Source organism: Chiloscyllium plagiosum, unplaced genomic scaffold, assembly GCF_037043375.1.
Source record: "Chiloscyllium plagiosum isolate Xiang-an unplaced genomic scaffold, Cpla_swu_hap1 HiC_scaffold_5, whole genome shotgun sequence".
NCBI classification, from domain to species: Eukaryota; Metazoa; Chordata; class Chondrichthyes; order Orectolobiformes; family Hemiscylliidae; genus Chiloscyllium; species Chiloscyllium plagiosum.
Window position 1 is genome coordinate 13722408 of NW_028270143.1, and position 15650 is coordinate 13738057.

Here is a 15650-nt window from a genome sequence, read left to right on the forward strand (position 1 = left end):
ACGGAGAAACCAATTTCAGTCGATCCTCAGGCAAAAGTCAGCTCCTGTGGTGGACGTTGCCATTACATACCTGTTTTGATTCTGGAGTTCAGTCCTGACCAATTGCTAACCAACACTTCACATAGCAAACTGCAGAGCAATTCCATGCCACAGGAGGTCAGAAAGAGGAAACAGAGTAAAGGGAGGATAGAAATTCAATGCAAAACATCTACCAAAACATTATATTAAATTTAAACTTTTGCCAGGTGGGGCTTACCTACCATAAGCTACAATCTTATCATTCTATAATAAAATAATAATTGCTGCGAGACAAGAAATATCAAGTAAAACGAAAAAAAAGCATGTATGCTGTTTCTTAAGAACATTTCTAAAGTGTAGGTAAGTCAACTTGTGTACAAAGGATTCCACAGCACTTTCTAAAAGGTGACCTTTGTCACTTCTGGGTCTAACCAATATTTATTTCTAATCACCATCACCAAAACCAATTTCCTGACCTTTTAGTACTTAGTTATTTGTGAAATGTATGGAGTGCAACTGGCTGTCATATTTACCACAAAACAACAGTTACTACACTTCAAAAATAATTTATTGGCAGAGAGTGGCTTTGGAATATCCCAGGAAACAAAGATACTTGACTCAAATATGATGACTCATTATGGCATCAAGATAAAGTTAAACAATTGATTTGGTAGGAGGAAAATGTTGCAGAAATAAGGTCTCCAACAACCAACCTATCTTTTCTTCCCTTAAAAACTATTGCCCCATTCGTTTCTCTTAATCTGTGTTGCGAGAGTCATTCCCAGATCTCGTCAGGAAATTAAGCTGTTGTTTTTTCCATGCTTATAAACAGTGCATAGCAACCAGCATAACCAACACTGATCCAAAGTATACCTCTCGATCAGTAAATGCATTAGAGAAATGAAGAAGTCAGAAAATTACAAGGCAACAGTGATGTATTTCTAAATAAAAACATTTTGTTAAATTACCTGGAACCAGAGGATCTTCAATGCATAACATAGAGGGTCTATATCCATTGGTCATGTTCTTCATGATTTCATCTTTGGCAACATAAGAACCTCCACTTCTTATCCTAATACCAGTTTTCAAGTAATTAAAATGTCTCCCGTATAGTTCAAAAAATTCTACCAGTAGAACTCCAAGGTTTACACTAGGCCTTCTAGCATCGATCCTCGGATGCAACTGTAACATCAAAAGATTCAAGCTTTAACTATGCAAAAGAAAGTTCACTAATTTCCACACATTGCTTATTATAGTCAGAGAAAAAATGGTTTTAACATATCCATGTGTTGAAAAGAACGTGTTTTACCTGTAGGAAACTAATAGCCATCAAAATGAGGCTGTAAGAACTAATTCCTCCAGTAAAGACTTCATTTAAATCCCTCTGAAGAAGAAATTGTTTTAAGACCAGTATTAAATAAGGCAATACTGGGTAATTCTGTGAAGAAAAAAAAAATGCATAAATTCTCAATTTAAGATAAAAACTGCTCAAGAATAAACTTGAAACATTAAAAGCAACTGGGTCAGAAAATACAATTGATTTATAGTGCCAAACTCAGCTCATAGTATTGAATTGAACTTCTGGAGCAGAAAACACAAGAAAAGCATGAACTCTCAATTACAGAATGGTTGGTACCTTGGACAGTATTGCCTTACAATGGATGGTATCCAAAAAAATTGCTGGGAAAGCATTTGAAAAGAGCTTGAAGCGAATGCTAAAGTCAACCAAACAGTGGAATAATTGCATTCACTACAACTTAACAGTGAACAGTTACAAAATGTATTGATCATCAGAGCCCAAAAAAGGCATGTGCTTCATGGACATGTTTGCACATTGCAAACATCTTCCACTTTCACCATTTCAAAACATTTCTGCAAACTATTCTAGATGATTACACAAAATTTTTGAGTTTTTATGTTTTTTACTGTTGAAGCATGTCTGTTTTCTGCAAGCAACAATGCTTAAACCAAAAATCAAATATTGACGCAACATTTCAGTCCAAGGATATAACAGAAAAACAAACCATACCAAAACCAAAGTAGTGTTTGGCAAGTATTTAACAATATTACTATGGTCAAGGTTCCTTGAATAGTAATTAGTTTTACGGTACTCAATGGAACTACTGGAATGAGAACTTCACGTCAATAAAATATTAGCTTTTCTCAACAAAATTCAACCCTCCAACAGTACTGAGTGTTGTCAAACTCCTTTTGGATACTCAAGATAGGCTGCAATTTCCCAAGTTAAACTTTGAAAAGATCAAAACCTATACCCGCAGGCTGTGCCACAAGCGCTGCACCCTCAACAGTGACTGAATCCTTTTCTTAGGCCAATATCTCAGGTTAAAATGTGTTGCTGGAAAAGCGCAGCAGGTCAGGCAGCATCTAGGGAATGCCCGAAACGTCGATTCTCCTGTTCCCTAGATGCTGCCTGACCTGCTGCGCTTTTCCAGCAACACATTTCCATCTCTGATCTCCAGCATCTGCAGACCTCACTTTCTCCTCAAATATCTCAGGTTAAACCAGCCTTGGATTCCAATTTGACTTCTGATCTCCATCATAATGATCACGCTATATGACTTTCATGCCATTGCTGACATTATTTATTGCTGAACTCTTCAAATGTACTGTAGAACTTCCATTCTTGACTATCCAAGTGATATCCTGGTTGAACCATAATTCTTTGATCAACTTGAGCTCATCCAAAACCTTATTTGTATTTTACCTCATACCAAAATCTGCACACCTACGGCCAGTGTCCACTTTCCTAAATCGGTTCCCTTTTACTCAATAGCTTAAATTTCAAAATTTTTGATATCCTCATTTATAAATCCCTTCATCTTTCCTGTATTGGTGCCATCTATATTTTTTCAGCTGTACAATCTTCTGAGTAATCTGAATTCCTCCAACTCTGCCCTTTTGTAAATTTTCTCCTTTCTTAAAATCAGGATTGGGTCTGTGCCTTCAATCATCTTGGCCCTCGTCTCTTGACTTGCTTCCCTAAACCTCTGGCTATCTTCTCTTTCTCCTTAACAGCATCCTTAAAACCCTACTCTTGACCAAGATGTTCCTGACTAAATTGCAAAATTTGAGTTAAGTTCTTTAACTTGGCCAAGACCTGAAATAAGATACCTGCTAGGATTCCCAAGAAAATATGGGAGGAAACTGCTACTAGCCTAAAAACGTTCCAGAACTATGCATAGAGTACAAATGTACGATAGATTAGCACTGGCCAGTCCAATCTCCGTTTTGATAAGGGAGACAGAATTAATCCAAGCTAGCATAAAATCCCTGGTAGGATGTTTTTTTAAACCAATGTTTACATACCAAGTTTGAAATTATCACAATCTAGATAAGGCACATGGTTAAAAACCAGCATAGATTCATACACAACAATTACACAGAACTCTGAAAATTGGATATGGCAATACATCAACTTGAGAAAAGGTTTTGACAATGTACTGTAGATTACTGATGATGATTATGGACCATAAAACTGAGTGAGTAGTAAGTGATTAAAAATTGTTTACATAAACTAAGGAGAACTAATAATTAAAACAGCCTTTCTAGTGCAACTTGAAGTGGGTGGTTATGCCCCACAGGGGCATGTTTACGTCAATAATTCAGTTATTGAATCAAGGGGAGTGTTTATATTTTTTAAAATGCTCCCAAAATAGAAAGCATAGTTAATTAGTAGGACACCTAAAGGAATGTTGCTGAGATATTAATAAAAAAAGCTAGAAATTAATAGATAAATTCAAGGCGGGCAACTATAAAGTTGCAAGTTAAAAATAAAACTTGATTAATATTTTAAATAGAAGATAACATTAAAAAAGTGAAGACAAATATAAACAGACGAGTGGACAAAAATCTGGCGAGTGGAGAACAGTATGTGAATTTGTGAAGTTGTTCACTTTGGCAGATAACTTAAAAAAAGGTTAATTATATAGAGAACAGCTAAGTTAAAAAAAGGTTATTAATTATATAGAGAACAACTGTCAAATTCTCAAATGCAGATCCAGTTAGATGCTCTTTTAGATAGGTCATAAAAGTTTAGTATACAGTCACAGTACATAATCAAGGTGGCTAATGGATTGCTATTCTTTATTACAAGAGGAATCGAGCAGGGGGTACTGAGAGGGAGAGGCATCACTTTGGTGCATACATTAGAGCCTGAAAGCAGTCACCGGCACTGAAAAGCAGATAGTCATGGGCCTGGTATCAAGGAGCACTTAAGGCCTAAACACTACATTGCTGTAGTGTTTTCCTCCTCCTCTAACCAAGAAAAAAGGGGATGAACAGAAGTGTGGTACTGCAAAATTGTTTTGGTAGCAGAGAGGCTTCAGAGAGCAGCGGCTCAGCAAAACCCTACAGGTAAGCTCAGGTAAAGTTTCTTTTTATCTTACAGCAGTTGAGATGGCAGTCGCATTTTGCTCCCACAAAATGCAGGAGGTCAGGGAGACTTTCATTGTCCCTGATGACTACACGTGCAGGAAGTGTAGCCAGCTGCAGCTCCTGGGAGACCATGTTAGGGAGCTGGAGCTGGATGCACTCAGGATCATAGAGATGTTGACCGCTTCATGGACCAGGGTTTTAGTGAGGTGGCCATGCTTAAGGTGCAGGCAGAGAGTAACTGGGTGACCACCAGGAAAGGAAAAGGGAGTAGGCACAGTGTGCAGAAATCCCCTGTGGCCATTCCCCTTAAAAACAATTTCACTGTTTTGGAGACTGCTTGGGGGTGGGGGTGGGGGTGGGGGTGGGGGTGGGGGTGGGCATCTGTTGAGGGGAAAGCAACAGTAGCCAGGTCAGCAGTGCTACAGCTGGCTTTGGGGCACAGGGGGAAAAGGTAAAGGTCAACAGAACCTTAGTGACAGGACACTCGATAGTTAGGGGGACAGAAGGAGATTGTGTGGCTGCAAATGGAAATCCAGGATGATGTGTTGCCTCGAGGGTGTCTCGGAGTAGCTGCAGAACATTCTTAAGGGGGAAGATGAGCAGCCAGCAGTCATTGTGCACGCTGGCACAAATGACAAAGGTAGAAATAGGGATGAGATCATGCAGAGTGATTAGAGAGAGCTAGGAAAAAAGTTGGTGATAATCTCTGGTTTACTTCCACTGCCACGTGTTTGTGAGGGTAAGAACAGGAGGATATGGCAGATGAATGTGTGGCTGAAGAACTGGCGCAGGGTTTAGGGATTAGATTTTTAGATCATTGGGATCTTTTCTCGACAGAGGGACGGGTTCCATCTGAACTGGAGGGGGACCAACATTTTGGCAGTCAGGTTTGCTAATGCTACAAAGGACGGTTTAAATTAGTTTGACGGGGGTGGGGAGTGGGTCGCATCCTCAACAGCAGGGAGGCAAGTGCAAGGCTGGAAGGAGATACTGTAGTCAGAAATAGTAAAGTGAAGAGACAGGTCAGGCTGGAACATGACAGGGAGCAAAGAAGGCCTGTTGGATTAAAATGCATTAATTTCACTGTAAGAGGGCTGAGAGGTAAGGCCGATGAATTCAGAGCGTGGATATGTACGTGGGACTGGTATATTATAGCCATTACCTGCTAAGGTAGGGGCAGGACTGGCAGCTTAATATGCCAAGGTCCACGAGCTTTAGGCGAGATAGAGGTGGTGGAAAGAAGGGAGGAGGAATTGCATTTTTGATTAAGACGAGTATCACAGCAGTAGTCAGAGATGAAATAACTGAAGAATCATCCAGTGAGGCTTTGTGGGTGGAGCTAAGAAATAACAAAGTAGTGGTGACGTTATTGGGGTTGTACTATAACGCCCAAATAGTCAACGGGAATTAGAGGAACAAATATACAGGGAGAATGGGGGAGACTTTCAGCAGCAATAGGGTTGTCATAGTAGGGGACTTTATTTTCCTAACAGAGACTGGGACTTCCATAGCGCGAAGGGCTTGGATGGGTGGAATTTGTTAAGTGCAACCAGGAAAGTTCCCTCAAGCAGTACATAGAGGATCCTATTCAGGAAGGGGCAAAACTTGACCTACTCTTGGGAAATAGGGCAGGACAGGTGACTGAGGTGACAGTGGGGGAGCATGTTGGGACCAGTGACCATGGTTCTATTAACTTTAAAGTAATTAAATGGAGTGGGAAAGAAACTGGTCTACATATTCAAGTTCTAAATTGGGACAAAATGAATTTTAAGGGAATTAGACAAGCGTTTGCAGAGGCTGATTGAAGTACTTTGTTTTCAGACAAAGGGACAACTGGCAAGTGGGAGGCCTTTAATTGTGATATAGCTGGAGTTCATGGTCTGTATGTTCCTATGAGGGTGAAAGGCAAGGTTGACAGTACTAGGGAACCCTGGATGACAAGAGATATTGAGGTTAAACATCTGTGGTGGGTAAGTTACTTGAGAAGATTCTGAGAGACAAGATATACTTGCATTTGGAAAGAAAGGGTTTGACTAGGATTAGTCAGCATGGCTTTGTGCGTAGGAGATCATGCCTCACAGATTTGTTACAGCTCTTTGATGAAGTGACCAAGAAGGTTAACAAGGGCAGGGAATAAGGACTTTGATAACGTTCCACATGGTAGGTTGCTCTGGAATGTGAGATCGCATGGAATCCAAGGGGAGCTGGCAAATTGGGTACACAATTGGCTTGATGATGGGAAACAGAGGGTAATAGTGAAAGGATGCTTGTCTGACAGGAGGTCTGTGACTCGTGGAATGGCTCAGGAGTCAGTATCAGGGCTATTATTGTTTATTATCTGTATCAATGAGTTGGATGAGAATGTACAATGCATGAATAGTATGTTTGCAGATGACTCTAAAATAGGTGGTATCATGGACATGAGGAATGTTATCAGGATTTGCAGCAGAACCTTGATCAGTTGGGGAAGTGGGCAGAGAAATGGCAAATGGAGTTTAATATAGACAAGTGTGACGTCTTGCATTTTGGAAAGTCAAATCAAGGTAGGAGTTTCATGGTGAATGGTAGCACCTTAAGGAGTGGAAATAGGAGTGGAGTTCAGGTGCACGGTTCTCTGAAAGTGGAGTCACAGTTGGACAGGGCAGTGAAGGCGCCTTTTGGCACACTGGTCTTCATCAGTCAGGTCATTTGAGTGTAGAAGTTGGGAAGTTATGTTGCAGTTGTATAGGACGTTAGTGAGGCCACACTTGCCGAGTATTGTGTTCAATCTTGATCATCTTGCTATAGGGAGGATGTTATTAAACTGGAAAGAGTGCAGAAGAAATTTACAAGGACGTTGTCAGAACTCAACGGTCTGAATTATAGGGAGAGGGTGGACAAGCTAGGACTTTTTTTTTTTTAAAAAGAGCTTAGGACACTGAGGGGGGACCTTATAGAGGTGTATAAGATCATGAGAGGCATGGATAGGGTAAGCGCACTCAGTCTTTTTCCCAGGGTTGGGGAATCGAGGACTAGAGTGCATCAATTTAAGGTTAGAGGGGAAAGAATAAAAGGAAACCTGAGAGGGTAACATTTTCTTTAACACAGAGGATGGTATGCAGATGGAATAAGCTACCAGCGGGAGATGGTTGAGGCGGGTACTTAAGGGTAGTAATATCTGGATTACTCACAGTGCTACGAGCAAGTAATGGCAGGAATAGGAGGATAGAGCAGATGAATGCATGGCTGAGGAGCTGGTATAGGGGAGAAGGATTCACATTTTTGGATCATTGGAATCTCTTTTGGGGTAGAAGTGACCTGTACAAGGAGGACGGATTACACCTAAATTGGAAGGGGACTAATATTCTGGCAGGGAAATTTGCTAGAACTGCTTGGGAGGATTTAAACTAATAAGGTGGGGGGGTGGGACCCAGGGAGATAGTGAGGAAAGAGATCGATCTGAGACTGGTACAGTTGAGAACAGAAGTACGTCAAACAGTCAGGGCAGACAGGGACAAGGTAGGACTAATAAATTAGACTGCATTTATTTCAATGCAAGGGGCCTAACAGGGAAGGCAGATGAACTCAGGGCATGGATCGAAACATGGGACTGGGATATCATAGCAATTACAGAAACATGGCTCAGGGATGGGCAGCACTGGCAGCTTAATGTTCCAGGATACAAATGCTACAGGAAGGGAGGCGAGAGGAGGGATAGCGGCATTTTTGATAAGGGATAGCATTAAACCTGTGCTGAGAGAGGATATTCCCAGAAATACATCCAGGGAAGTTATTTGGGTGGAACTGAGAAACAAGAAAGGGATGATCACTTTATTGGGATTGTATTATAGACCCCCTTAATAGTCAGAGGGAAATTGAGAAACAAACTTGTAAGGAGGTGTCCTCTAGTTATGGTAGAGGATTTTAACTTTCCAAACATAGACTGGGACTGCCATAGTGTTAAAGGTTTAGATGGAGAGGAATTTGTTAAGTGCGTACAAGACAATTTTCTCATTCAGTATGTGGATGTACCTACCAGAGAAGGTGCAAAACTTGACCTACTCTTGGGAAATAAGGCAGGGCAGGTGACTGAGGTGTCAGTGGGGGAGCACTTTGGGGCCAGTGACCATAATTCTATTCGTTTTAAAATAGTGATGGAAAAGGATAGACCAGCTCTAAAAGTTGAAGTTCTAAATTGGAGAAAGGCCAATTATGACGGTATTAGGCAAGAACATTTGAAAGCTGATTGGAGGCAAATGTTCGCAGGTAATAGGGACGGCTGGAAAATGGGAAGCCTTCAGAAATGAGGTAACGAGAATCCAGAAAAAATATATTCTTGTCAGGATGAAAGGAAAGGCTGGTAGGTATAGGGAATGCTGGATGACTAAAGAAATTGAGAGTTTGGTTAAGAAAAGGAAGGAAGAATATGTAAGGTATACACAGGATATATTTATATCTAAATATAGATCCTTAATACATAGAGGAATATAAAGAAAGTAGGAGTATACTGAAGATGGAAATCAGGAGGGCAAAAAGGGGACATGAGATAGCTTTGGCAAATAGAATTAAGGAGAATCCAAAGGGTTTTAATAAATACATTAAGGACAAAAGGGTAACTTGGGAGAGAATAGGGCCCCTCAAAGATCAGCAAGGCGGGCTTTGTGTGGAGCCGCAGAAAATGGGGGACATGCTAAATTAATATTTTGCATCAGTATTTACTGTGGAAAAGGATATGGAAGATATATAATGTAGAGAAATAGATGGTGACATCTTGTAAAATGTCTAGATGACAGAGGAGGAAGTGCTGGATGTCTTGAAATGGCTTTGTGCGTGGGAAATCATGTCTCACAAACTTGATTGAGTTTTTTGAAAAAGTAACAAAGAGGATTGATGAGGGCAGAGCAGTAGATGTGATCTATATGGACTTCAGTAAGGCGTTCGATAAGGTTCCCCACGAGTGACTGATTAGCAAGGTTAGATCTCACAGAATACAGGGAGAACAAGCCATTTAGATACAGAACTGGTTCAAATGTAGAAGACAGAGGGTGGTGGTGGAGGGTTGTTTTTCAGACTGGAGGCCTGTGACCATTGGAGTGCCACAACGATCGGTGCTGGGTCATTTACATAAATGATTTGGATGCAAGCATAAGAGGTACAGTTAGTAAGTTTGCAGCTGACACTAAAATTGGAGGTGTAATGGACAGCGAAGAGTGTTATCTCAAATTACAACAGGATCTGGGCCAATGGACTGAGAAGTGGCAGATGGAGTTTAATTCAGGTAAATGAGAGGTGTTGCATTTTGGGAAAGCAAATCTTAGCAGGACTTATACACTTAATGGTAAGGTCCCTTGGGAGTGTTGCTGAACAAAGAGACCTTGGAGTGCAGGTTCATAGCTCCTTGAAAGTGGAGTCGCAGGTAGATAGGATAGTGAAGGCGGCATTTGGAATGCTTTCCTTTATTGGTCAGAGTTTTGAGTACAGGCGTTGGTACATCATGTTGCATCTGTGCAGAACATTGGTTTGGCCACTGTTGGAATATTGCATGCAATTCTGGTCTCCTTCCTATCGGAAAGATGTTGTGAAACTTGAAAGGGTTCAGAAAAGATTTACAAGGATGTTGACAGGGTTGGAGGATTTGAGCTATCGGGAGAGGGTGAACAGGCTGGGGCTGTTTTCCCTGGAGCGTCGGAGGCTGAGGGGTGACCTTATAGAGGTTTACAAAATTATGAGGGGCATGGATAGGGTAAAATAGGCAAAGTCTTTTCCCTGAGGTCAGGGAGTCCAGAACTAGACGGTATAGATTTAGGGAGAGAGGGGAAAGATATAAAAGAGACCTAAGGGGCAACTTTTTCACACAGAGGGTAGTACGTGTATGGAATGAGCTGCCAGAGGAAGTGGTGGAGGCTGGTACAATTGCAACATTTAAAAGGCATTTGGATGGGTATATGAATAGGAAGGATTTGGAGGGATATGGGCCGGGTGAGGCAGATGGGTCTAGATTGGGTTGGGATATCTAGTCGGCATGGACGGGTTGGACTGAAGGGTGTGTTTCCATGCTGTACATCTCTATGACTCTAATAATCAGTTAGTTAACAACTTAACCCACTTCTCTGCAACAGACCCACACATAGATGAGAAAGCTTTGCAAATTGTGGGCTCCTTCAATCATAACACATTTACCATATATCATTGTTCAAATATTCTTACTCTGTATTCCAATCTACAAGGATGAATTGACATAACCAACTATAGTCATCACTCGAGAAATATGTTAAATCGATGAACTAATCATTGCATTGGGGCCCACTATGTTAGTTTTGAATTAATCATATTAGGATAAAGTAAAATAACTTGCTGTGACCTGCATACTTTATTCTTCTAAAAGTCTTCCAAGAAGAATTTTCTCAGCTCTGAACATTCCCTAAATCCCCAGTGCAAAATATCTATGTTTAGCTGCCAGGTTTCTGGAAATGAATGCAAACACAGCCCCAATATTTTTATATTTCCATTTACTTGCGTAACATTTCTACTGTTTCTCTTCAACTTTGGAATTGGGATTAAGCTTTAGCTTTGCACTATACACTTGAAGATTTGCTCTTTTGTTCATCCAAATATTCTCTTCTTTCTACAACATTGACTTCCCACCTAATCCCTTCCTCTCTATTCATCTACTCTCAATCTCCCAGATCAGTAGAAAGAATAATTTGCCACAGCTTTTATCAGAAGATTTCCATCCTGGACAAAAATTGAAAGTTAACTTCTGCAATTTAAATACATTTCAATAGAACAGGACAAAGGGATCAACTAAGAATATGGACAAATCCAGAAAATTATTGAATCCTAGGATAGCAAGGGGGCGGCTTGGTGGCTCAGTGGTTAGCACTGCTGCCTCACAGCACCAGGGTTCCAGGTTCGATTCCAGCCTCGGGTGACTGTGTGGAGTTTGCACATTCCCCCCATGTCTGCGTGGGTTTCCTCCGGGTGCTCCTGTTTCCTCCCACAGTCAAAAGATGTGCAGATCAATGCCAAGATGTGGTACGTGAAACAGACTCCACTATAACTATTAGAGAGTGAGCACCAACAGCTATATTTGAAGTTTATGATTAGAGTGATTAGGATTATTAACCGGATTTTAACAGGCCTTATTCACAGTTGTGCTCTCAAGTTATTGTAAACCACGATTACAATTTACCCACGTTATTATGCTCTCATATTTTACAAAGAGAACAACACAACTATTTAATTAAAATGTGCATTGTGGGTAGCATGCTGGACAAATAAAATGATTGACTTATCTTGAAGAGTTAAACCCCAGTCATATGAAATAGAGATGTGGAAGACTAATAGAAAAATCTGGAATATTTAGTGATAAGAATAACTCTGCTTTGACAGTTTACCTACCAGGTGGTTATTGTTGGCTTTTCATTGAAGGTTGTAGAAGAACAGCCAAACTGTAGGTTGCCACAGTTTGCTAGTAGAAACAGAGCCTCAAAATCAAGGCCTTCCAGGAACATATTGTTATGATCTCGTAGACCCAAATGGAGAAACTAAGAAAATGTCTCCCCTTGGAAGATTCGGGTTCCTTTACATGAAGTACTCTGACAAAAAAACATGCTAAGCTAGATAAGTATTTGTCACCTGCCCTGACTGGGATATTATAAATGAAGGGAACGACAGTGAGAGAGAGCATCAGAGCGAGCAAGAACTGATGATGGTTTAATCCAAGGGTCACCATGTCTCAGAAAAAGGGTAAAGGCTGAGAAGTAGAGTTCCTCATGGTAAGCTCAGCCAATGAGATTTACTGACTGAAAGAATACTATTTGGAAATAAATTATGCTTTCTGATCCACAACACAAGACTGGATATTCACTTCATTCACATTCCCAGTTTGAATACTTGCGCATAAGTTTTATTATAAAGCTTGAATTTTACTTATCACTGGGACCATCATTATTTTTCTTTTGCATTTCTCACTTTTGGTTTACAACTGTGAGTTGCATGTTGAGAACTGAACTTTGAACAGCAGCTTGTTTTTTAAACAAAAAAGACTGATGTTGACTGCTGGGGACTGGTGTGGAAAGATAAAGCAAGTACTGCTATGAGAACATTATAGACAAACCGGCATAGACATATTATGTGCAGGGACTGTCAGCTAGTTGAATGTTGAATTGGTCAATCAAGGGAATTGGTTTTGACTAGGTTTTTGGGCAGGAGGCAGTGTTGCTTTGGAACCCCTACAACTGGTTTCTTGTCTTTTGATTTTGCTTTCTAGTTATTCTCCAATTAGCAACTTACTCAAAGTCCTGAGAGAACAACCCCAGACTATAAAAAAATAATGAAAAGTTCCGGAGGTCTCCAGAAGCTATTTGTATTGACCGGTGACTTTGGAGTTTAGTTTATTTAGATTGCCTTGTATTTCTTCATTTTTGGATAAAATAACATAATAATATATTGTTAATTTTGTGTTTGAGTTATAAATTTGGTGTCCAAGATTGGTTATTTGTAAAGTTTGGTTAGAAGTAATTGAACAATTTTGAGGGTCACTGAATATTTCAACTTCAGTGTGTTGTGAATCCAGTGTTAGTAAATCTGATTTGGGTGTGGCTTGCTATCTGTGATGTAATATTACATAGAGGTAGGATGCGAAACAAAATACACATCGATGCAAAAAGTCATCACATGAAGAATTATGTAATTTCAATCACCAATTGTTATAAGTGATCAACATTTCATATTTTAGTTACTGGAATAATTGAAACACAAACATTCAATGCATAATCATTCTAGACATGAGCCACAACACACTAGAACATGTAGCACCAGCTGCACTGGAACTAAAACCTCAAACAGAACACTTCAAATGTATTCATTCAATTGACAACCTAATTCTTACCAATTCAAATGAATTAGATGAGAACCACTGTTCTTGATATGTATGTATAATAAAATGTGTAAAATATACTCTCATATTTACCTTAACAAAGTCTTTGATAAATTGAGCTGCCTTCACACCAGTTTCAACATTAAAACTGATGTCGACTTTGACTTCTGTCTCCTGGTCAGTCAGTTTTATAATTGGTACCTATAAAGTTGAGAAATTTTGAATCAAGTATCACACTCAAGTAAAAGTTCTAAAAAGATTAGACATTCTCCTGAGTGACCTACTGTAGCTTTGTCAAGTACTTTAATAGAATGTGGCTCAGCAATATTCCGTCTTCGTAGTGCTTGCTCTAATAACTGTAAAGGTGGGTTTTTCCATTTCCCAAAAACTACCAAGTCTATATCACTGTAAAACAAAAGAAAGAAATAATTAGCATAATTCCCAAAGGGTGTAAATTAAGAATAGTTTTGTTAAGACTATCCAGTTGGAAACTACCAGTTCAGAATTGGATGCAGTTTTTTTGTCTGATCAATAAAAATAAACTAATTGTAGACACCAGCCTAAATTTAACCTATTTTATTCAAGTCACTGAAATTAAAACTTGCGAACAAATATGGTCTTGCATTACCTTCTGTGGCTCCCAACCATGATCAAATGGATCTTTTGCAAGATTAGATCAACGTGAGAGCTAGAATAGCGGCAGAAGTCCACAAAGAACTCATGAGAACAGTAGAGGATTTCTTATTTGGAGCTAGAGATGCATATACAATGTTGGAACAATCTGAAGAGGAAAAAAAGTGTGCATCATCCAGATGCCCCTTAGGAAAAACATCACAGGAAGCTCCCTCGTTAGTGATTTTCAAAAAGATTTGTAGTTCAGGTTGAGGTTCTGGATGCAAGTTTGCTTGCTGAGCTGGAAGGTTTCTTGTCAAACATTTCGTCACCATACTAGGCAACATCATCAGTGAGCCTCCAGTGAAGCACTGGTGATATGTCCTGCTTTTTATTTATGTGTTTGGGTTTCTTTGGGTGGGAGAGTCATTTTCGGTTCTTTTTCTCAGTGGATGATAGGTGGGATCCAAGTCAATATGTTTGTTGATAGATTCTGGTTGGAATGCCATGCTTCAAAGGAATTCTTCTGCGTGTCCCTGTTTGGCTTGTCCTAGGATGGATCTGTCGTCCCAGTCAAAGTGACGTCCTTCTTTGTCTGTATGTAAGGATACTGGTGATAGTGGGTCATGGTGTTTTGTTCACGTTCATGTACCCTGGTGCCTAGTTTTCTGCCAGTTTGTCCAGACTGTAACAAACACTACATTGGACAAACAGGCAGAAAACTAGGCACCAGGATACATGAACATGAACTAGCCACAAAAAGACATGACCCACTCTCACCAGTATCCTACATACAGACAAAGAAAGACAACACTTTGATTGGAACAACACATCCATCCTAGGACAAGCCAAACAGAGACATGCACAAGAATTCCTTGCACCGTGGCATTCCAACCGGAACTCTATCAATAAACAAATTGATTTGAACTCCATCTACCAACCTCACTTAAACACAAATAGAAGGCAGGATATACCACCAGCGCCTCACCAGAGGCTTACTGATGTTACCTAGCATGGTGACAAAACATCTGACAACAAACCTTCCAACTCATGAGCAAACTTAAATCCAGAAGCTCCCTCATCTTGCATATCGCAGCATAAATAAGCTCAGTGGGCAGTAAGGAGAACTCTTAGCCTGCATCACCTGAACTACCCAAGGAGAGCATATACATCATACAGCAAAAAATTCGAATAGTATGTTACTCATATTAATTGAGATCAAGTGCATATCAGTGAAAGGCACTGACCAAGTGGTTAAGTCATGGCCAAGGTGGTCATAAAAACAGGTCCAGACAGCAGGCTATGGAGGAATTGTTAGACTGGACTACCTTTCCCCTATTCCATGTCTAAATCACATTTGAATATTTCAGGAGAGGGAGTGTGCTATGTGCAATGACACGCTTGAGCCCTTCCTTTACTGCACCTCCGTTCAAATAATAAATAAATTTTAAAATAAAGGTTTGTTTGAAAAATTGACTTTTGGCACAGCACCCCTTAAACTAATTTGATTAGTTGGTTCGATTTAGCTCAATTTGTTACACAAGTTTTCAAGAAAGAATCAAGAACCACTTACTGAACAGGGGGTAGAATGGAATCAGGAGATACATGCTTATGTTTCACAGAATCTATTCCAAATAAAACCTGGCTTTGTTTTATCTCTCCCAATTCGCTTTTAGAATATAACATGGTGCATGCAACTCGAGGGGAATCAAATAGTTCCAGTTGGCAGTACATATTTTCAACTTAGATACATTTCTGGAATCCA

At 40.0% G+C, this 15650-nt stretch overlaps 1 protein-coding gene across 6 annotated transcripts in view; it reads right to left on the reverse strand.

Annotated features, from left to right (window-relative positions):
- The window catches only part of tent4a (terminal nucleotidyltransferase 4A), a 103070-nt gene that overhangs the window by 36815 nt on the left and 50605 nt on the right, over positions 1-15650 (reverse strand). For all 6 annotated transcript variants that reach the window (XM_087987011.1, XM_087987012.1, XM_087987013.1 and 3 more), the window contains exons 4-7: positions 13558-13678; positions 13367-13474; positions 1328-1456; positions 987-1200 (exon numbers count right to left, since the gene is read on the reverse strand). In XM_087987011.1, coding sequence (XP_087843137.1) covers positions 987-1200; positions 1328-1456; positions 13367-13474; positions 13558-13678 — 572 coding nt within the window. The remainder of the gene's footprint in view (positions 1-986; positions 1201-1327; positions 1457-13366; positions 13475-13557; positions 13679-15650) is intronic.